The following is a 24,293-nucleotide window of genomic DNA, read 5'->3' as shown; positions in this document are numbered from 1 at the left end:
CAGCTGGCTTAGCATTATATTAGACTATGTCCTAACTCTTAACGCCAATTCTTTTTTTTTTTTTTTTTTTTTTAGGAGAAATCAGTGGATGCCTAAAAGTTCTGCAAGTGAGCAGGATAGGTTCAGCATCCCTGGAAGGTTCTTTTTTTTTTGTCTTTCAGTTTTATTTTTATTTTTTTTTGTTTTTTGTTTTTTTTATCTTTTTGTCTCTTGCAACATATATTACACATACATGATGGCTTCACACAAAATCATACTCCCTGAAAGAGAGGCATAGTATACATACACACACACACCTTCTCACTCTCTCTGTGTCTCCTTTACACACTCAATCCCCTCCCACTCCACAAGCTCTACACCTAAGTACAATAATATGTATGTGCACACTGAATACTACCCTCAGGATTTTTTGTGGGCCTGACTCAGTGTTCTGGTATCTTAACGGATACTGATCATAGGTTACGTAGGCTGAGTTCTGATTCAAAGATAAGGTCAAGATTTTTGCACTTGCCGTATTTAAAATTGGAGATGGACAGTTTTGCTATTAACAATATCGTATTGATTTCCTTTCGTTTTTCATCAGTTGGAATGTCCATTTTTGTTGTACCAAACAGAGCTACTTTTTCATCCATGGAAATCAGCGTATCGTAACGTGTGAGAATGAGTTGTTTCACATGTTTCCAAAAGGAGGAAAGTTTGGGGCAGGAGTAAAAGGCATGTTCAATGTAATCGGTTTCTTGGCACCAGTTACATCTGTTTGTGTCCGTTACACCCATTTTAGCAAGCAGAATATTCGTTGGGTAAATATTGTGTATGAATTTGAAGTGAAGTAACCTCAGTCGTGATTCTTTCGTACATTCGTATGCTAATTTGAAGTAGTCGCTTATATTGATGTCTGGCTTACATTTCCAAAACTGAGCTGCACATATTTCATGGTTTTGTTTTCGGGCGAATATTTTCCTTATTTGTTTATTTGACAAGGTATTGAGGTTCCCCTCTTTTGTTGCAATGTCGTTTGGATTTTCATCTCTTAACGCCAATTCCTTATCCAATCTAAGCATCCCTCAGCTGGCTTAGCATTATATTAGACAATGTCCTAACTCTTAACGCCAATTTTTTATCCAATATTAGAAGCCCTCAGCTGGCTTAGCATTAGACAATGTCCTAACTCTTAATGCCAATTTTTTATCCAATATTAGAAGCCCTCAGCTGGCTTAGCATTAGACAATGTCCTAACTCTTAATGCCAATTTTTTATCCAATATTACAAGCCCTCAGCTGGCTTAGCATTAGACAATGTCCTAACTCTTAATGCCAATTTTTTATCCAATATTAGAAGCCCTCAGCTGGCTTAGCATTAGACAATGTCCTAACTCTTAACGCCAATTTTTTATCCAATATTAGAAGCCCTCAGCTGGCTTAGCATTAGACAATGTCCTAACTCTTAATGCCAATTTTTTATCCAATATTAGAAGCCCTCAGCTGGCTTAGCATTAGACAATGTCCTCACTCTTAACACTAATTTGTTATCGCTGCTAAGATCACTTATGAACCCAACCCTGGACCTTGAAAAAAAAAAGATTTGTGAAATGAGTAGTCTCAGATGAGTAGAAAAGGAGAGTCATGCTGAGAAAGGAAGCAAGTGAGAGACTGACAGCACAAGAGGAGACCCAGTGGTGAGACCACATGACCACAATGCCAACCAGCCTCTGTTGGCTGTCTGTCCACAACAACACACTGCCTATCAAGTAAAGAGGATGTCTGTGTTGGCTGTGTGTCCACAACAACACACTGCCTATCAAGTAAAGAGCATGTCTGTGTTGGCTGTCTGTCCACAACAACACACTGCCTATCAAGTAAAGAGGATGTCTCTGTTGGCTGTGTGTCCACAACAACATACTGCCTATCAAGTAAAGAGGATGTCTGTGTTGGCTGTCTGTCCACCACAACACACTGCCTATCAAGTAAAGAGGATGTCTGTGTTGGCTGTCTGTCCACCACAACACACTGCCTATCAAGTAAAGAGGATGTCTGTGTTGGCTGTCTGTCCACAACAACACACTGCCTATCAAGTAAAGAGGATGTCTGTGTTGGCTGTCTGTCCACCACAACAACACACTGCCTATCAAGTAAAGAGGATGTCTGTGTTGGCTGTCTGTCCACAACAACACACTGCCTATCAAGTAAAGAGGATGTCTGTGTTGGCTGTCTGTACACCACCACAACACACTGCCTATCAAGCAAAGAGGATGTCTGTGTTGGCTGTCTGTCCACCACAACAACACACTGCCTATCAAGTAAAGAGGATGTCTGTGTTGGCTGTCTGTCCACAACAACACACTGCCTATCAAGTAAAGAGGATGTCTGTGTTGGCTGTCTGTCCACCACAACACACTGCCTATCAAGTAAAGAGGATGTCTGTGTTGGCTGTCTGTCCATTACAACACACTGCCTATCAAGTAAAGAGGATGTCTGTGTTGGCTGTCTGTCCACAACAACACACTGCCTATCAAGTAAAGAGGATGTCTGTGTTGGCTGTCTGTCCACAACAACACACTGCCTATCAAGCAAAGAGGATGTCTGTGTTGGCTGTCTGTCCACAACAACACACTGCCTATCAAGTAAAGAGGATGTCTGTGTTGGCTGTCTGTCCACAACAACACACTGCCTATCAAGTAAAGAGGATGTCTGTGTTGGCTGTCTGTCCACCACAACACACTGCCTATCAAGTAAAGAGCATGTCTGTGTTGGCTGTGTGTCCACAACAACACACTGCCTATCAAGCAAAGAGGATGTCTGTGTTGGCTGTCTGTCCACCACAACAACACACTGCCTATCAAGTAAAGAGGATGTCTGTGTTGGCTGTCTGTCCACAACAACACACTGCCTATCAAGTAAAGAGGATGTCTGTGTTGGCTGTGTGTCCACCACAACAACACACTGCCTATCAAGTAAAGAGGATGTCTGTGTTGGCTGTCTGTCCACAACAACACACTGCCTATCAAGCAAAGAGGATGTCTGTGTTGGCTGTGTGTCCACCACAACAACACACTGCCTATCAAGTAAAGAGGATGTCTCTGTTGGCTGGCTGTCCACCACCACAACACACTGCCTATCAAGCAAAGAGGATGTCTGTGTTGGCTGTCTGTCCACAACAACACACTGCCTATCAAGTAAAGAGGATGTCTGTGTTGGCTGTCTGTACACCACCACAACACACTGCCTATCAAGTAAAGAGGATGTCTGTGTTGGCTGTCTGTCCACAACAACACACTGCCTATCAAGCAAAGAGGATGTCTGTGTTGGCTGTCTGTCCACAACAACACACTGCCTATCAAGTAAAGAGGATGTCTGTGTTGGCTGTCTGTCCACAACAACACACTGCCTATCAAGTAAAGAGGATGTCTGTGTTGGCTGTCTGTACACCACCACAACACACTGCCTATCAAGTAAAGAGGATGTCTGTGTTGGCTGTCTGTCCACAACAACACACTGCCTATCAAGTAAAGAGGATGTCTGTGTTGGCTGTCTGTCCACAACAACACACTGCCTATCAAGCAAAGAGGATGTCTGTGTTGGCTGTCTGTCCACAACAACACACTGCCTATCAAGTAAAGAGGATGTCTGTGTTGGCTGTCTGTCCACAACAACACACTGCCTATCAAGTAAAGAGGATGTCTGTGTTGACTGTCTGTCCACAACAACACACTGCCTATCAAGCAAAGAGGATGTCTGTGTTGGCTGTCTGTCCACAACAACACACTGCCTATCAAGTAAAGAGGATGTCTGTGTTGGCTGTCTGTCCACAACAACACACTGCCTATCAAGTAAAGAGGATGTCTGTGTTGGCTGTCTGTCCACAACAACACACTGCCTATCAAGTAAAGAGCATGTCTGTGTTGGCTGTGTGTCCACCACAACACACTGCCTATCAAGTAAAGAGCATGTCTGTGTTGGCTGTGTGTCCACCACAACACACTGCCTATCAAGTAAAGAGGATGTCTGTGTTGGCTGTCTGTCCACAACAACACACTGCCTATCAAGTAAAGAGGATGTCTGTGTTGGCTGTCTGTCCACAACAACACACTGCCTATCAAGTAAAGAGGATGTCTGTGTTGGCTGTCTGTCCACCACAACACACTGCCTATCAAGTAAAGAGGATGTCTGTGTTGGCTGTCTGTCCACCACAACACACTGCCTATCAAGCAAAGAGGATGTCTGTGTTGGCTGTCTGTCCACCACAACAACACACTGCCTATCAAGTAAAGAGGATGTCTGTGTTGGCTGTCTGTCCACCACAACAACACACTGCCTATCAAGTAAAGAGGATGTCTGTGTTGGCTGTCTGTCCATTACAACACACTGCCTATCAAGTAAAGAGGATGTCTGTGTTGGCTGTCTGTCCACCACAACAACACACTGCCTATCAAGCAAAGAGGATGTCTGTGTTGGCTGTCTGTCCACAACAACACACTGCCTATCAAGCAAAGAGCATGTCTGTGTTGGCTGTCTGTCCACCACCACAACACACTGCCTATCAAGTAAAGAGCATGTCTGTGTTGGCTGTCTGTCCACCACAACACACTGTCTGTGTTGGTTCTGAAGAACAAGGACAGTGTCTGCTTGTTCTGAAGATTCAGCACTGTGCAACAAGCATGATACAGACAATGTACTTTATTTTGTTGTTGCTCTTCACTGTTGTTGCTATCTGACAAGTTGTAAGAAAAAAACAAACAGAGAGTGGACTTTTTTATTTGAATTACCTGATCCAGGACATAGCTGACAGCACTTTGGTACTCAAAACGAACAAATGCCGCATTCTGCAAAACACATAACAAAGCAAATGTTTAAAAAACAAACATTAATCTTAAACACCTAGCTTCATACAAAGTCAGCTTTTTCAAATCCTCTGATAAGAACAAACATGAAACAGAAAATACACCTGGCCTTCTACTGCTGATTGATTTCCAAAAAGCCTTTGATATAACAGCACAGTCTTTCATGTGAAAAATGTTCAGACTTTTGATCATTTAGTCCATAATTATGTAAAACGAGTGACTTAAATCTTTCATACTAATAACAGTTTCAGTGTTGCAGTCTGTGGTGAAAACACTAGCTGGTTTGATATTCAGAGGAGTTAGACAGCGTGATCCATGTTTGCCTTTTTTGTATCTTATGTCTACAGTTATTGTCAATCTTAATAAGAAACAACCAAACCATTAACACATTAAAGTGTCAGACAACAAAGAAGCCCTAACATTGCAATTTGTGGTGATGTATACGTTGCTTTGTTTTTCCATTATCTCTGGTCTATACATGAACTTGGACATCTCACAGGTGAATTGCATTTAAGCAATGAAAAATTCAGGAATTAGATGCATGTCTGAATTCACATTTGTATTTAATCCAAGGGTTTTAGTAGTGCATGGTGTTAGCCTTTCAACAGATACTGATGATATCTTCAACTCTGGAAGACAGTCATCCTTTGTTAAGTTCCTGGTCAAGAAGGAATTTAGCACCACAAAGTAAAATTAAAGTTATCAAAACACTGGCTGACTCCAAACCAGATCATCTCTTTAGTAATCTACCAGATCGACCAATTCTGTTTGTAAGTGAACTGAGTGTTTTCACAAATTTCTTTGGGATGAATACAAGTAAAGTGGGTACATTTTATATTTGTAATCCAGAAGAAATGATCACATGTACTTATTTCTGTCAGCCCTGAAGATCAAGTGGCCAGAAAAGGATTTTTGCTTCAGATTCATTGTAAAATGTATTCTGTTAAACATAAGTCCCAATACAAGATATCTAAATATACTGGGAGGGGGACGTGCAGTGTTGTTTTGAAGAAGTGTACCAAAAATTTCTGATCTGTTGTTATACATTACTTTTTTTCTTTTTCTTTTGTGTGTGTGTGTGTGTGTGTGTGTGTGAAAAATGGCAACTGAAGGATGCTAATGGTGAGTTTTTTAGTTTTGAAAACTAAAGCAAAGATCCCTGTGTATCTATATAAACTTTTTAGTATATGGCAGAATAATCAAAGCAGCTAGGAAGTGCTAAAAGATGTCTGGGCTAATTTCAAACCATAGTACCGGCACTACTGATCAACTCGAAAGTTTGGTGACAATTCTTCTTCTTCGTTCATGGGCTGCAAAACCCATGTTCACTCATATGTGCACGAGTGGGCATTTACGTGTATGACCGTTTTTACCCCGCCATGTAGATAGCCATCCTCCGTTTTCATGAGTGTGCATGCTGGGTATGTTCTTGTTTCCATAAACCACCAAACGCTGAAATGGATTACAAGATCTTTAACGTGCGTATTTGATCTGCTTGTGTATACACACAAAGGTGGTTCAGGCACAAGCAGGTCTGCACTTATGCTGACGTAGGACATTGGAAAAATCTCCATCCTTTACCCACCAGACGCTGTTACCGAAATTCGAACCTGAGACCTTCAGATTTAAAGTCCAACACTTTAACAACTCAGCTATTGCACCCCGTCTTGGTGACAATTAAAACTGAGAGGAGCAAAAACATTATATTGTACTTTTGATCAACAACATTACAGATCCTCCAGGTATAAGGAAATGGGAGCAAACATAACAATGTCTGTACGGTCTGGAGGAATTTTTTTCTTAAACCTTTTAAATCTGCCTGAGATTGTCATGATACCATATGTCTGTACGGTCTGCCGGAAAATTTTTCTTTAACCTTTTAAAACTAACTCAGATTGTTGACTTGTGTGATTTTTTTATATGAATTTTGCATAGCCTTATTCCAACAAATAAATGTTCATACCTCCTAAAGCTTTCAGATTCCCCACTGTGCTCTTTCTGTATCAATGTGGAGGAACCTATTGTGCTTGCTTTGAGCTGCCCAAAAGTCACAGGAATTCTGGAATGCTATGAGGTCACTGCTTCAGGAAAAATGTGATTGTTGTTGCAATTTAGCTTTTCTAATGTGCTCTAAAGATAGTGCAATATGTCCATTGCTGTAAGTTTCACATTCATAAATGGAGACTGCAAAATTCAGCTCTAAAGACTAAATACAATATCTATGAAAAACATAAAGCAGAGATATGCCATAAGACAAATAAATAAAATAAAATTACAGATTAACTGTCAATGTAAGTCTTGAACTTGAGCAATTTTGAGAGAAAATATAGCCCATATAGCCCTTAGGTTGAAACATAATAGAAGTGTGGTGGTACTGCATCTGGTATTTTGTTTTCTGTTTTGTTTCCTTTTTCATTTATTCATCAAAATGAATATAATGAAAATGCTGATGTAACAATAATAATACCAAGCTGTAAAATACACAACCAAATTTCAAACAAATTGACCTTTCAATGTTATAAATAAAAAAAGTACACTGTCATTTTCCTATCACCAGGAGGCAGATGGATGTGTCAACAGCAACAGTAAACTCTGTCATGTGCCATAAGGAAGTGATGAAAGAAGGGACACCAAGAGAGCAAAACAACTGGAGACCAGATAATAATATTATATGCCCACCTTGTCCGGAGACAAATACACCTTCTGCACTTGACCAACTGTAACAGAAATCAGAAAATCCAATTCAGTCCACTCTGTAATTGTCAACAGCAGTCTGAAAACACCTCTTCAAACAAATGTTGTACATTATTTAACAATCAGGGCTTAGAATACCTACCTCTCTGATTGTGTGGGGCAACCAACTACCAGTGTGTGACTGTCAGTGAAGGGTGACTGAACTGTCAGTTTACAGATGTGTCAGTGAAGGGTGACTGAACTGTCAGTTTACAGATGTGTCAGTGAAGGGTGACTGAACTGTCAGTTTACAGATGTGTCAGTGAAGGATGACTGATCTGTCAGTTTACAGATGTGTCAGTGAAGGGTGACTGAACTGTCTGTTTACAGATGTGTCAGTGAAGGGTGACTGAACAGTCTGTTTACAGATGTGTCAGTGAAGGGTGACTGATCTGTCAGTTTACAGATGTGTCAGTGAAGGATGACTGAACTGTCTGTTTACAGATGTGTCAGTGAAGGATGACTGAACTGTCAGTTTACAGATGTGTCAGTGAAGGATGACTGATCTGTCAGTTTACAGATGTGTCAGTGAAGGGTGACTGAACTGTCTGTTTACAGATGTGTCAGTGAAGGGTGACTGAACAGTCTGTTTACAGATGTGTCAGTGAAGGGTGACTGAACAGTCAGTTTACAGATGTGTCAGTGGAGGGTGACTGAACAGTCAGTTTACAGATGTGTCAGTGAAGGGTGACTGAACTGTCAGTTTACAGATGTGTCGGTGAAGGGTGACTGAACTGTCTGTTTACAGATGTGTCGGTGGAGGGTGACTGAACTGTCAGTTTACAGATGTGTCAGTGAAGGGTGACTGAACTGTCAGTTTACAGATGTGTCAGTGAAGGGTGACTGAACTGTCAGTTTACAGATGTGTCAGTGAAGGATGACTGATCTGTCAGTTTACAGATGTGTCAGTGAAGGGTGACTGAACTGTCAGTTTACAGATGTGTCAGTGGAGGGTGACTGAACAGTCAGTTTACAGATGTGTCAGTGAAGGGTGACTGAACTGTCAGTTTACAGATGTGTCAGTGAAGGGTGACTGAACTGTTTACAGATGTGTCAGTGGAGGGTGACTGAACTGTCTGTTTACAGATGTGTCAGTGGAGGGTGACTGAACTGTTTACAGATGTGTCAGTGGAGGGTGACTGAACTGTCAGTTTACAGATGTGTCAGTGGAGGGTGACTGAACTGTTTACAGATGTGTCAGTGGAGGGTGACTGAACTGTCTGTTTACAGATGTGTCAGTGAAGGATGACTGAACTGTCAGTTTACAGATGTGTCAGTGAAGGATGACTGAACTGTCAGTTTACAGATGTGTCAGTGGAGGGTGACTGAGCTGTCAGTTTACAGATATGTCAGTGAAGGGTGAATGAGCTGTCAGTTTACAGATGTGTCAGTGAAGGATGACTGAACTGTCTGTTTACAGATGTATCAGTGAAGGGTGACTGAACTGTCAGTTTACAGATGTGTCAGTGGAGGGTGAATGAGCTGTCAGTTTTAATGCAGATGTGTCAGTGAAGGGTGACTGAACTGTCAGGTTTAATGCAGATGTGTCAGTGAAGGGTGAATGAACTTTCAGTTTTAATACAGATGTGTCAGTGAAGGGTGACTGAACTGTCAGTTTTAATGCAGATGTCATCTTCTTCTTCTTCTTTATGTTCGACAGCTACGCAGTCAGGGTCGAAGTCCGAGGGATGCCACAAACTCGGACGTCCGGTGAAGATCGGCTGCCGTCCCCCAGAGCTTGGTGTTGAGGTCAGCACCCCCAGGCCAGGACTGCTGCCGCATCTTCTCATACAGGGGGCAGTCTTGGAGAATATGGGATGGGGTCTGGTCAGCCTGGCTGCAATCACATAGGGATGTGGCTGCCACTCCAATCCTCTTCAGGTGTGCTCGGAGGCCGCAGTGTCCTGTGCGAAGGCGGTAGATGGTAGTCTGGTGTCTTCTCTCCAGTGTCCTGATGGGATCTTGGTGTGCCTGGTAGCATCCGTTGGGGCTGTTTGGGTAAGGGTTGTGAGGGAGGCCTTAAGGGACTGGATCAGTGGACCAGGATCAGGGGAGTCAAGGGCCTGGAGTGTGGACATGGAGTCAGTGAAGATGGAGATGCTGCCAAGGGGCTTTCCACAGGAGGAGAGGAATTCTGCTGCTGTTTTAATGGCCAGGACTTCAGCTCTGAAATTGGAACAGAGCTTTCCTCCAGGGAGTGCGATGCTGCTGTGCTCTCCATCGGGAAATCTGATGTAGACTCCACTGCCTCCGTTGTGCGTGGCTTCCTCCGCTGATCCATCCGTGTATACATGGGTCCAGGAGCTGGCTGGGTAGGACTCCTCTATCATGGCCAGAGTCAGGATCTTGAGAGTAGCTGGTTGCTGGTCTTTGGTGGTGATGCCAGGAACTCTGAGGCTGATGGTGGCCTCTATCTCTTGGTCAAGCCTCCAGTTAGGCAAGGCAAGGTCAGTGCAAGACTCGCAGATGTGTCAGTGAAGGGTGACTGAACTGTCAGTTTTAATGCAGACCCACTGCAGTTTCCTCTCCCCTTTACATAGAGGAAAGGTGTGTTCTATGAGTAAAACATGTCTGCACGGACACGTTCTGTTAGTGACAGAACAATTACACCCTTTTTCCCGGTGAATTGTATAACTTACACAATGAATCATGTCAGCTGCCTTGTTACTTTCACGTCCAGGACACTTCGTGAAAAACCAAGGTTATGGCAGAGACTTTCTGATCGCTGATGACTGCATCCTTAACACTGACACAGAAGCCGACATGCAATGCAGAACTGACAAGTTTCCAATTGCCAGCACAAACTTCAGCCTCACCATAAGCACAAAGAAGACTGAAGTACTGGTTCAGGCACTAGCAGGTCTGCACATCTACTGACCTGGGAGATGGGAGACATGTCCACCCTTTACCCACCAGGCACAGTGACCAGGATTTGAACCCAAGATGCTCACATTGAAAGTCCCATGCTTGAACCACTCAGCTGTAGCAACAATCAACTTATGATGTCATTATATATTGTCTGCTGCACGATGTTGCTGTTCAGTCTGTGAGACACAAAGTGTGTGTCTGTGATATCCACAGCACAGGAATGGAGTGCTGAAATGTTTTGTTCTTTACCAGTTGATATTTTCAGCACGTGCTATTTATTACTTCGTAACCAGGACTATAGAAAATGTGCAAAAACAATTCCCATACAGAATTTGTTGAATACATGAAATCTCAAGTAAATCTGTTAAAAAGGAAATTTTCTTCCTGAAATGACACTCAATCTAACATACTGTGACCCACAAGTGCAGACTTTAGCAGGGGTCTGATTCCCTGTCCTGAACAGACAACTGGCTAATAACCTCCCTTAGTAGGTAACCTTCCTTCCACGTCCATGTACAGCACCCTCTTTTTTCCGGCAAACATCTTCCCTCCTGCTCCTTTGTTTTTCACATTTTCTGCCTCTTAATCGCTTCGCTGACTATCTTTTGTTGTGTGTGGCCATGTCTTTCAGCAGGTCACAGGATTATCGAACTTGTTTGGGCAATCAAGCTAAAATCAATCCAAGATCAAAATCCATGGGGTTCCACTCTCTTGGGCCCTGCAAACAATGCTAGTTCTCTGCCTCCCCCCAACCCCCTTCCCCCGCTCCCTCCTGTCGACACCCCACCACCACTGCCTCCTACACAACCTCCAACATCTCTGTCCTTCAAATTCAGAGTTGGTCAACATGTTTTCCACCTTCTCAATCCATCAACTCACATTCTGATTAGGTTTTTCCAGGTTTTTTACAAGATATGAATGGGTCTGTGAGGCCTACAAAGTATGGTGAAGGTTAAAATGTAATGTTTTAGATGAGTAAGATCTGTTAAAAAAAAATTCCCTTAATACCTTCAGAATGACATCCCATAACATCAAATACATTGCAAAATTTTGCTGCTCCAGGCAGATGTATGCATTAGTTTTAATATGCAGAATTTTATTAATTGTTATAAAGGAGATTGTCAGTACATGTACTTATTACATGGCAGAATTTTGCTGTTCCAGGCAGACGTACACATTGAAAGCATTAAGTAGATTCAACATTTAACGGAAAAATTCACTATTTTCACTGCAGACGTACACATTGATAGCATTATGCAGATTCAACATTCAACGGAAAAAGTTACTATTTTCACTAAAACTGATAGCATTATGTAGATTCAACATTCAACGGAAAAATTCACTATTTTCACTGCAGACGTACACATTGATAGCATTATGCAGATTCAACATTCAACGGAAAAAGTTACTATTTTCACTAAAACTGATAGCATTATGTAGATTCAACATTCAACGGAAAAATTCACTATTTTCACTGCAGACGTACACATTGATAGCATTATGCAGATTCAACATTCAACGGAAAAAGTTACTATTTTCACTAAAACTGATAGCATTATGTAGATTCAACATTCAACGGAAAAATTCACTATTTTCACTGCAGACGTACACATTGATAGCATTATGCAGATTCAACATTCAACGGAAAAAGTTACTATTTTCACTAAAATTGATAGCATTATGTAGATTCAAGATTCAACGGAAAAAGTCACTATTTTCATTCAAATTGATAGCATAATGAAGATTCAACATTCAACGGAAAAAGTTACTATTTTCACTAAAATTGATAGCATTATGTAGATTCAACATTCTACGGAAAAAGTCACTATTTTCACTAAAACTGATAGCATTATGTAGATTCAACATTCAAGGGAAAAAGTTACTATTTTCACTAAAATTGATAGCATTATGTAGATTCAACATTCAAGGGAAGTCACTATTTTCACTGCAGACGTACACATTGATAGCATTATGTAGATTCAACATTCAAGGGAAAAAGTCACCATTTTCACTGCAGACGTACACATTGATAGCATTATGTAGATTCAACATGCAAGGGTAAAAGTCACCATTTTCACTGCAGACGTACACATTGATAGCATTATGTAGATTCAACATTCAAGGGTAAAAGTCACCATTTTCACTGCAGACGTACACATTGATAGCATTATGTAGATTCAACATTCAAGGGTAAAAGTCACCATTTTCACTGCAGACGTACACATTGATAGCATTATGTAGATTCAACATGCAAGGGAAAAAGTCACTATTTTCACTGCAGACGTACACATTGATAGCATTATGTAGATTCAACATGCAAGGGAAAAAGTCACTATTTTCACTCAAACTGAAGCAAATAATCACTGTGATTGTGTCACTATGTCACAATTTTCTTGTCCATTCCTGGGCTGCAACTCCCATGTTCATTTGTATGTACATGAGTGGCTTTTACGTGCATGATCGTTGATACCCCACCATGTAGGCAACCATACTCCATTTTCGGGAGTGTGCATGCTGGGTATATTCTTATTCCCATAACCCACCAAACAGTGACATGGAATATAGCATCTTTAATGTGCGTATTTGATCTTCTGCTTGCGTATACACATGAAAGGGGTTCAGGCACAAGCAGGTCTCCACACATGCTGACCAAGGAGATCAACAAAATCTCCACCCTTTACCCACCAGGCACTGTTACTGAGATTTGAACCCAGGACCCTCAGATTGAAAGTCCAACGTTTTAACCACTCATCTATTGCACCTGTCTGTCAGACTGAAGAGCTGAGTATTGTGAAAAATAAATAAAACACTAAAACAGTAACATGACTGTGGAAACATGTTTGGCTTCTTTATAATTTTCTGTGCCCTTCCCTCAAGTGCATTGTCATTATAACTGATTACTGTCATTTTCGTCCTAAAAGGCGCTGCAGCGCATGAGGTGTACCCCCTGAATTTGAAGAAAAAAATAATTTTGAACTCGTAAGAGGCACTCCCATCCAATAAGCCACATCTGTTGTAAAGCAAAAGTCCTCTATTATGGCTTTGCCAACAGCGGATGTTGTTTTCTAAGTAGTGACGTCATCTTCGGAATACTGGATTGGAATCTGACATGTTTTCATCTGCCTCTGCTACTCCGTTTGTCTGCTTTCTTTAAAAAAACAAACAATTTTTTTACTTTTTTTTTTCATTTTTACAGCCTTCAGTTGAATGTGCACTGTTGTAAAGCCCCAGTTCATTAGTTTGTTCAATCAGAATCCAGTCTGTTAGCCCCACTTTCAGTCCTGTCCACCATTTTGCTTTGCATTCTGCTTTCGAAAACCGATCAGTTCACTCCTCATTTCTCTACTTTCACACCACAAATTTATCCCAAACTCACACTGCTCTTTTTCATGGTCTATGGGTGAACTGCAATCACATTCAGTTCAAATCTGGTGTAGTATGTGATTTGGTTTCAATCTGATTTGATGGTGAACAAGAACCATATCGAATCAAACAGTGGTAATAAGGAAGTGTTGCTGTTCAGTGCAATACTGAGCATGTATTATGATCAACAATGTTGTCATATTCTGAATTTGTCATGTCAGGTGGCCCCTCATGGTGGTCAGAATTTTGTTTTCAGACACAGAGCGGATACAGCCAATAAGATTCAGGGGGCAGATTTCAATATATATATATATATATATATATATATATATATATATATATATATAAAAAGAGTAACACCTTATATTGGCCGAAAATTGCAGTAGAATTTTCACAAAGAGCAGATTTCTTTCTCAGCCGAATTTGAGGTCAACAATGTATTTCCAGAGAAAATGACTGTTGAGTTTACCATGGACACACATACAGACAGGTGAAATAACAGGTTATTACACAGGAAGAGTAAATTAACCATTCACTCAATCTAGCTCCAGACGAACTCTGGCAATCAGTCAATCATTCATTTAAACAAAAAGTCAAACAGTAACTGACCTCTGGAGAACAACTCTCTCAACTTGAGCACTGTCTTGCCCCTGAGGGAAAAGCCTGTCACCTTTACAGTTCGATTCCTGAAAACATTAAATCAGAGAGAGATGACAAACCATGTGTAACTACAATATTCCCAACATGATTTACATTCTCTTTCTTGCTACTTAAGCTTATTGTCTTGCTCTTCAAAACATGCATTGTAAGTACTTGCTGCCAAAATAATTCTACAAGCCACAGAAAAACAGTGAAACATCCCATTTTTATGAAAAGAATAAGAATTCAATAAAATGTTACTGATGTATTGTATGTCACAATAATATGGCACCTCAGTATCTTGAAATGCTGCTTATCTGATCTTCATGTTGTTACCTCTCCAACAAATATGTTTTACCACACAGATTGATGTGTCTCAAACTAGTTTTGTATTTTCAAGTGCAACCTGTGTTCCTACAAGTATGTTTTACCACACAGATTGATGTGTCTCAAACTAGTTTTGTATTTTCAAGTGCAACCTGTGTTCCAACAAATATGTTTTACCACACAGATTGATGTGTCTCAAACTAGTTTTGTATTTTCAAGTGCAACCTGTGTTCCTACAAGTATGTTTTACCACACAGATTGATGTGTCTCAAACTAGTTTTGTATTTTCAAGTGCAACCTGTGTTCCAACAAGTATGTTTTACCACACAGATTGATGTGTCTCAAACTAGTTTTGTATTTTCAAGTGCAACCTGTGTTCCAACAAGTATGTTTTACCACACAGATTGATGTGTCTCAAACTAGTTTTGTATTTTCAAGTGCAACCTGTGTTCCAACAAGTATGTTTTACCACACACAGATTGATGTGTCTCAAACTAGTTTTGTATTTTCAAGTGCAACCTGTGTTCCTACAAGTATGTTTTACCACACAGATTGATGTGTCTCAAACTAGTTTTGTATTTTCAAGTGCAACCTGTGTTCCAACAAGTATGTTTTACCACACAGATTGATGTGTCTCAAACTAGTTTTGTATTTTCAAGTGCAACCTGTGTTCCAACAAGTATGTTTTACCACACAGATTGATGTGTCTCAAACTAGTTTTGTATTTTCAAGTGCAACCTGTGTTCCTACAAGTATGTTTTACCACACAGATTGATGTGTCTCAAACTAGTTTTGTATTTTCAAGTGCAACCTGTGTTCCTACAAGTATGTTTTACCACACAGATTGATGTGTCTCAAACTAGTTTTGTATTTTCAAGTGCAACCTGTGTTCCAACAAGTATGTTTTACCACACAGATTGATGTGTCTCAAACTAGTTTTGTATTTTCAAGTGCAACCTGTGTTCCTACAAGTATGTTTTACCACACAGATTGATGTGTCTCAAACTAGTTTTGTATTTTCAAGTGCAACCTGTGTTCCTACAAGTATGTTTTACCACACAGATTGATGTGTCTCAAACTAGTTTTGTATTTTCAAGTGCAACCTGTGTTCCTACAAGTATGTTTTACCACACACAGATTGATGTGTCTCAAACTAGTTTTGTATTTTCAAGTGCAACCTGTGTTCCTACAAGTATGTTTTACCACACACAGATTGATGTGTCTCAAACTAGTTTTGTATTTTCAAGTGCAACCTGTGTTCCTACAAGTATGTTTTACCACACACAGATTGATGTGTCTCAAACTAGTTTTGTATTTTCAAGTGCAACCTGTGTTCCTACAAGTATGTTTTACCACACACAGATTGATGTGTCTCAAACTAGTTTTGTATTTTCAAGTGCAACCTGTGTTCCTACAAGTATGTTTTACCACACACAGATTGATGTGTCTCAAACTAGTTTTGTATTTTCAAGTGCAACCTGTGTTCCTACAAGTATGTTTTACCACACACAGATTGATGTGTCTCAAACTAGTTTTGTATTTTCAAGTGCAACCTGTGTTCCTACAAGTATGTTTTACCACACACAGATTGATGTGTCTCAAACTAGTTTTGTATTTTCAAGTGCAACCTGTGTTCCTACAAGTATGTTTTACCACACACAGATTGATGTGTCTCAAACTAGTTTTGTATTTTCAAGTGCAACCTGTGTTCCTACAAGTATGTTTTACCACACACAGATTGATGTGTCTCAAACTAGTTTTGTATTTTCAAGTGCAACCTGTGTTCCTACAAGTATGTTTTACCACACACAGATTGATGTGTCTCAAACTAGTTTTGTATTTTCAAGTGCAACCTGTGTTCCTACAAGTATGTTTTACCACACACAGATTGATGTGTCTCAAACTAGTTTTGTATTTTCAAGTGCAACCTGTGTTCCTACAAGTATGTTTTACCATACACAGATTGATGTGTCTCTTAGTCTTACTCCTTTATTCATGACATAAAAAGTGAGCACAGTTCTATACTTTTAAAGGGGACAAGGTGTGGTTTGGCTTTATCTTATGGCTTACAAAGATAGATTTTAGGTAGTTATGGCTCAAATAAATGTGTATCTTGAGATAAAAAATATTTTTGATTAAAATGTGATGCTTCCAGCAGTCGTAGAGGCTGTGATTATGATTTTCCAAAAAGTTGTGAAGTCACAAATATGAACTATGAAGACTCGCTTTCTCTTTAGGCTGACTTGTGAAGCAGATCAAATCAAATTCAATAAAATAAAAAAAATAAATAAAAAAAACTGTTCAAGGACCTTCCTGAAGAAAAGAAAAAAAAACCTACAGTGCAAGGACTGGGATGGATTTGGGTTCAGTTCCATATAATTCTGAACTAGTTTACAGAAGAAGAGTTAAAGTAAGCTCATGAAACTGACATCAATATCACAAATCAAAGTTCTGAGCGCCGATGTGGAAACTGCATGTTTGCCAACTCCATCGTGCCCAAACAAAGCATATGTTCCAGAGACAATGATCTGACTGAAGCAGCTTTTGAAACGATGAATGTGATGGGCCTGCAGTTTGAATCACAAAATATCTGTTGTTTCCCACAATTGTTGTAAACAAAGCAATCGTGGAAGCTGGCTTTGAGTTTGAGCACAGTCACTGTGACATCACTATTGACCTCTCGCTGTACCCTTTCTAGAGAGCAAAGCCCAATATGGTGGCGCCCTATGTTGCTCCAAGTTGATAGTTTAAATCAAAATAGTTGCTTCAATACACAGATATGTTCAGTTGAATGCAGGGTTCTGTAATTATTTATACATATGCCAGTTTTTAGATTGCTATTTCACTTTGCGTCTTCTTTTAAATTTAATCCAGTCTGCAATTACATTATCCATTTTCAACTCCACCAGTTATATACTGACTCAGATCTGGAAATGGTTAACACAAACAAATGGGGAATCTTATCTGTTGCTATTTGTCAAGTTTCATTCTTGTTAATGTCATTGTTAAATACCAGATTTTGATTCGCCTTTGATGACTGGAGCAATAGCAGTTATGTCAGATGTAGTAACAGCAACAGTTGTCACTCTTGCTAATGTCTCAAGGCCTGACAAAGTGCATTGGGTTACACTGCTGGTCAGGCATCTGCTTGGCAGATGTGGTGTAGTGTATATGGATTTGTCCAAACGCAGTGATGCCTCCTTGAGCTACTGATACTGAAACTGCTAATGACAGGCAGTTGTCATATATCAATATTTGTTATATAAACAGTAAGTGTGATGTACATACAGATAGATGCCTCTGTTGCTCTTGTTCATTGTGTGTGTGCATGTTTTTGCATGCCTACATGCATGATTACATACTTGGTGAGTAAGTGAGTGAGTGAGTGAGTGTGTGTGTGTGTGTGTGTGTGTGTGTGTGTGTGTGTGTGTGTGTGTGTGTTTGCATGCCTACATGCATGATTACATACTTGGTGAGTGAGTGAGTGAATGAGTGTGTGTGTGTGTGTGTGTGTGTGTGTGTGTGTGTGTGTGTGTGTGTGTGTGTGTGTGTGTGTGTGTGTGTGAGTGTGTGTATGTTTTTGCATGCCTACATGCATGATTACATACTTGGTAATTAAGTGTGTGTGTGTGTGTGTGTGTGTGTGTATGTTTTTGCATGCCTACATGCATGATTCCATAATTGGTAAGTGAGTGAGTGAGAGTGTGTGTGTGTGTGTGTGTGTGTGTGTGTGTGTGTGTGTGTGTGTGTGTGTGTGTGTGTGTGTGTGTGTGTGTGTGTGTCTTTGTAGTACCAGTAGATGCAGACTGGCAAAGACAGTCAGTATCAGTATCAGTAGCTCAAGGAAGCGTCACTTTGTTTGGACAAATCCATATACACTACACCACATCTGCCTGACCAGCAGCGTAACCCAACGCGCTTAGTCAGGCCTTGAAAAAAAAATAAACACACACACACACACACACGTATACAACAACAACAACAACAAAAAAAGATAATAAATAAAAAAAATTAAAAAATTATTAAAAAAACATTAAAAAGATTATTTTTATGGCAAGGACAGATTAAAGGTCATGCCCAAAATTTCAGTCCTTGAGTTATAATCAATAATGTTCTGATTTTCAGACTTGAATTTTTTTTTTTTTTTTTCAGTGTGGAGAAAAGTATTTATAATGTCTGACACACGATTGCTGTTAGCTTTTTTCATTTGTTTGTATGTATGTTTTTTTCTCCTATTTATAATGTCTGACACACGATTGCTGTTAGCTTTTTTCATTTGTTTGTATGTATGTTTTTTTCTCCTGATGAACAAACTATACAACTATTAATTTTCATTTTGTGCATTACAAGGGTTGTTTTCATCCATCAGCTTCAGATCCACTCTGTTTCTACGTTCCCAAATTCCAACACTCCACTGTCGACTGCTGCTGGACCTTACACTTGGAATGATCTTCATCTTTCCCTTTGTCAAATTTCTGCACTCAGCTCTTTCTAGTCTGACTTCAACACCTATCTCTTTCCAAAATAGTGCCCCCCCCTCCCCTGCCCCTCCCCCCGATGCACCCCCCCACCCCACCCCCTCCCCTTTCAGGTGTACTGTTTCTCTAGCTTGTAGTTGTATAAATTTGAAAGTTTTGTCTTTCTTCCCAGTGAATTACAGTGATGCATGGTTATGAATGACTGTTGTCAAAGCGCTTTGATAAATTTGTCACTGCACATGATCCACTGCCTTATATATATATGTTTATAATAATTACCAATTTTTTTTTTTTTAAATCATTATTATTATTCTATTATCGTTCTAATTATTACGCTTTACTTCTTTGTGACAGTTCCATACGAAAAGTGACTCTGCTTTTGGCTGATTTCTTTCCGAGGAGCAACTTTCTGCAACTGATCCATTAAGCAGGAACCTGCTAATCACTAGTTTTAGGCCACTTTATCCCACCCCTGTTAACACTATCAAATCGAAACAGAGAGTGACTGGCCTACCTAATCATTGTTAAGTCAGTCTCCATTAAAGCATGACCATAATTATCCATATAGATAAACTCTGTGTGGTGTGTGTGTGTGTGTGTGTGTGTGTGCCTGTGTGTCTGTGTGTGTGTGCGCGCTTTTGTGTTTTGAAATAACTAAAACAAATAATGCACACAGAGCAACACGCCAACAGTACACTGAAATGAATAGAAACTTACATCATGAAGTCATAGATGACTCCTCTAGCAGTCTGTAGGATGTGCCAGTGGTCACCAGACACAGCAGCAGACACCAGCACTGGACAGCTGGTGCAGCCTGTAGTCCCTCATCCAGCACACCTGTCCCACTATCCCACACACAAAGGTTTAGGAGACAACCACTAACAACCATTCATCCAGCACACCTGTCCCACACACTGGTTTAGGAGAACCACTAACAATCATTCATCCAGCACACCTGTCCCACCATCCCACACACAAAGGTTTAGGAGACAACCACTAACAATCATTCATCCAGCACACCTGTCCCACACACAAATGCTTAGGAGACAACCACTAACAACCATTCATCCAGCACACCTGTCCCACACACTGGTTTAGGAGACAACCACTAACATTCATTCATCCAGCACACCTTTCCCACACACAAATGTTTAGGAGACAACCACTAACATTCATTCATCCAGCACACCTTTCCCACACAAAGGTTTAGGAGACAACCACTAACAATCATTCATCCAGCACACCTGTCCCCCACACACTGGTTTAGGAGACAACCACTAACAATCATTCATCCAGCACACCTATCCCACCATCCCACACACAAATGTTTAGGAGACAACCACTAACAATCATTCATCCAGCACACCTGTCCCACACACAAAGGTTTAGGAGACAACCACTAGCAATCATTCATCCAGCACACCTGTCCCACACACTGGTTTAGGAGACAACCACTAACAACCATTCATCCAGCACACCTGTCCCACACACTGGTTTAGGAGACAACCACTAGCAATCATTCATCCAGCACACCTGTCCCACACACAAAGGTTTTGGAGACAACCACTAGCAATCATTCATCCAGCACACCTGTCCCACACACAAAGGTTTAGGAGACAACCACTAGCAATCATTCATCCAGCACACCTGTTCCACACACTGGTTTAGGAGACAACCACTAGCAATCATTCATCCAGCACACCTGTCCCACACACAAAGGTTTAGGAGACAACCACTAGCAATCATTCATCCAGCACACCTGTTCCACACAAATGTTTAGGAGACAACCACTAACAATCATTCATCCAGCACACCTGTTCCACACACTGGTTTAGGAGACAACCACTAGCAATCATTCATCCAGCACACCTGTCCCACACACTGGTTTAGGAGACAACCACTAGCAATCATTCATCCAGCACACCTGTCCCACACACTGGTTTAGGAGACAACCACTAGCAATCATTCATCCAGCACACCTGTCCCACACACTGGTTTAGGAGACGACCACTAACAATCATTCATCCAGCACACCTGTCCCACACAATGGTTTAGGAGACGACCACTAACAATCATTCATCCAGCACACCTGTCCCACACACAAATGTTTAGGAGACAACCACTAACAATCATTCATCCAGCACACCTGTCCCACACACAAATGTTTAGGAGACAACCACTAACAATCATTCATCCAGCACACCTGTCCCACACACAAAGGTTTAGGAGACAACCACTAACAATCATTCATCCAGCACACCTGTCCCACACACAAAGGTTTAGGAGACAACCACTAGCAATCATTCATCCAGCACACCTTTCCCACACACAAAGGTTTAGGAGACAACCACTAACAATCATTCATCCAGCACACCTGTCCCACCATCCCACACACAAAGGTTTAGGAGACAACCACTAACAATCATTCATCCAGCACACCTGTCCCACACACTGGTTTAGGAGACAACCACTAACAACCATTCATCCAGCACACCTGTCCCACACACTGGTTTAGGAGACAACCACTAGCAATCATTCATCCAGCACACCTGTCCCACACACTGGTTTAGGAGACAACCACTAGCAATCATTCATCCAGCACACCTGTCCCACACACTGGTTTAGGAGACAACCACTAACAATCATTCATCCAGCACACCTGTCCCACACACAAAGGTTTAGGAGACAACCACTAACAATCATTCATCCAGCACACCTGTCCCACGTACCATCCCACACAAAGGTTCAGGAGACAACCACTAACATTGTAACAATCACTGCAATAATATGGCCTTCAAGTATTCTGTGTGGACTTTAAAGGGATTCCCACTAAGAGCTGAGTAGATCAAGTAAAATTCAGTGAAACACTTACCCATAAGACCACTACAACAAAGGCTGCATACATGTATTTTATTTTACAAGGGATGGTTGTACTGCTTACACATACAGCAGAAATGCGGACTACAGTTTTCTAAACAATTCTTATCTCACCACACATTACAATTTAATTTGTTTACTTACATTGCCAAAGTGACAGTGATCATTTCACTTCACTGTAACTATCTGATCTGGTATTGCACAATCTTGTCACAGTGTCAGTGATGAGTATTACATTTTATTGTATTGTACTTCAGTCCGTTTTCAATCAGTCTGGGTTTTTTCACAAAAGTTTATCTTACATAAGTGAGTCATTCACACCCATCCATTTTCCACCCATAAATAGTACGTTGTTGCATGCACTGATAGAAGATAGGCCTACAATGGTTTACACCTGCATCCTGTAAATTGTTACTGTTCTTTCACGCACGTGTGTCTGTGTGTGTGTGTGTGTGTGAGGGGAGGTGGGGGTGCTGGGGGGGGGGGGGGGTAGAGGATGAGGTATGTGAGTGTATGCATGCCTACACTGTGGGAGCAACAGGATATTGGAATGTATATATATATATCTTTGTATATATGTGTGTGGGCTTTGGGGTGGGAGATATGGGCGTATGTGTGTGTGCTTGTACAAATAAGTGTTCATCTCTGTGAGTGTGTGTGTGTGTGTGTGTGTTTGTCGTGGAAGCTGCAATATGTAGACTAGAAATGAGTGTGTGGAGGAGGGGGGGTAGAGGAGGTGCAGGGTAATGTGTGTGGTGTGTGTGTGTGTTGGAGCTCATGTACGTTTATATGTATTTGACTGTGATTTCATATCTGTGAAACTGCATGTTTGGTGCATATCTGTTATACATGTGTGGGTGTATGTGTGAATGTGTGTCTTCATGTTTTACATTTATTTGCTTATTTATCATCATTGCTGTTTTTTTTGTTTTTTTAATTTATTTATTTATTTGATTTTATTCTTTTATTATTATTATTATTATTACTACTACTACCTTTTTCTATATTATAATTATTATTTATTTTATTTATTTATTTATGTAAGCTTATCTATTATTTATTCCCCCCTTTTTTTTTCTTCTTTTTTTTTTCAAGGCCTGACTAAGTGCGTTGGGTTACGCTGCTGGTCAGGCATCTGCTTGGCAGATGTGGTGTAGCGCATATGGTTTTGTCCGAACGCAGTGACGCCTCCTTGAGCTACTGATACTGAAACTGAAACTACTGTTCTTTCCTGTTTTTCAACCAGGAAATTGTGGTGTCACAGGCAAAATTTAAAATATACAAATTGATCTTTCATAATTTATCACAAATCTACATAAATCAACCAGTCACAAAGTGGTTTCGAAAGCACAAACATACTGACTTACTGGAAAAGATTGTCAATACTTTATTGCACGTCTGTCTTCCCAAACAGTCTCGATAATCTGACTCAGCCGAACGCAGTGACTGAGTTCTCACGGCGTGTCTGATTGGCTGTTACGGTCTACGGCTTTTATAAGACTGTCTGTCATTGGACAAAACGCATGCACAGTGTGTGGGGAATAATTGGAATCAACTTTAGTTTCAGTTCCAGTTCCGAACGAAAATTCAAAACTGGCAATGGAGACACACAATTAACAACTTTCCAAGTACCCGTTTTAATACACACACATATACATACAATTTATAGCTTGTACCTGTCCATAACAAATCAAACTTAACTGAAAAAACACACAAACACTGAGTGAAAACGATTCGTACTTCCTCTTGCATTAGGCCCTACACAACCGGTAAGGCCCGTCACTCTAACCTCTTCTTTCTTGGCTCAGCCACGAACTTCATGTCCGTGGGCTCAGCTTACACAAATAATAGATAAGCTTACACAAATAAAAAAAATAAATAATAACTATAATGTAAAAAAAAAAAAATAAATAATAATAATAATAAATAAATAAATAACAATGATGATTTTTTTTTCTCCTCAAGGCCTGACTAAGCGCGTTGGGCTGCGCTGCTGGTCAGGCATCTGCTTGGCAGATGTGGTGTAGCGTATATGGATTTGTCCGAACGCAGTGACGCCTCCTTGAGCTACTGAAACTGAAACTGAAACGGGCTCAGCACACCATTATCAACACTGTTTTGCAACGCGACCGAGGGCCTCAAAATAAGTAAAAGAAATACAACAATGAAAT

General features: G+C 40.5%; 1 protein-coding gene across 4 annotated transcripts in view; it reads right to left on the bottom strand.

Moving 5' to 3' along the window:
* The window catches only part of LOC143297186 (uncharacterized), a 79,430-nt gene extending 55,534 nt beyond the window's left edge, over nucleotides 1–23,896 (bottom strand). For 3 of the 4 annotated variants that reach the window (XR_013057223.1, XM_076609386.1, XM_076609388.1), the window contains exons 1-5: nucleotides 23,490–23,849; nucleotides 19,963–20,090; nucleotides 14,411–14,487; nucleotides 7,517–7,554; nucleotides 4,763–4,819 (exon numbers count right to left, since the gene is read on the bottom strand). Coding sequence is in view for 3 of the 4 variants with exons in the window: in XM_076609386.1 (XP_076465501.1) it covers nucleotides 4,763–4,819; nucleotides 7,517–7,554; nucleotides 14,411–14,487; nucleotides 19,963–19,967 (177 nt within the window). In the remaining variant the exon portion in view is untranslated. The other variant, XM_076609387.1, reaches the window with a different exon arrangement.
* Nucleotides 23,897–24,293: the final 397 nt, after the last annotated feature.

The sequence above is a fragment of the Babylonia areolata genome, chromosome 22 (assembly GCF_041734735.1).
Source record: "Babylonia areolata isolate BAREFJ2019XMU chromosome 22, ASM4173473v1, whole genome shotgun sequence".
In the NCBI taxonomy this organism is placed as follows: Eukaryota; Metazoa; Mollusca; class Gastropoda; order Neogastropoda; family Buccinidae; genus Babylonia; species Babylonia areolata.
The sequence above is the reverse complement of the archived record's forward strand: the minus strand, read 5'-3'. Positions and strand labels throughout refer to the sequence as shown.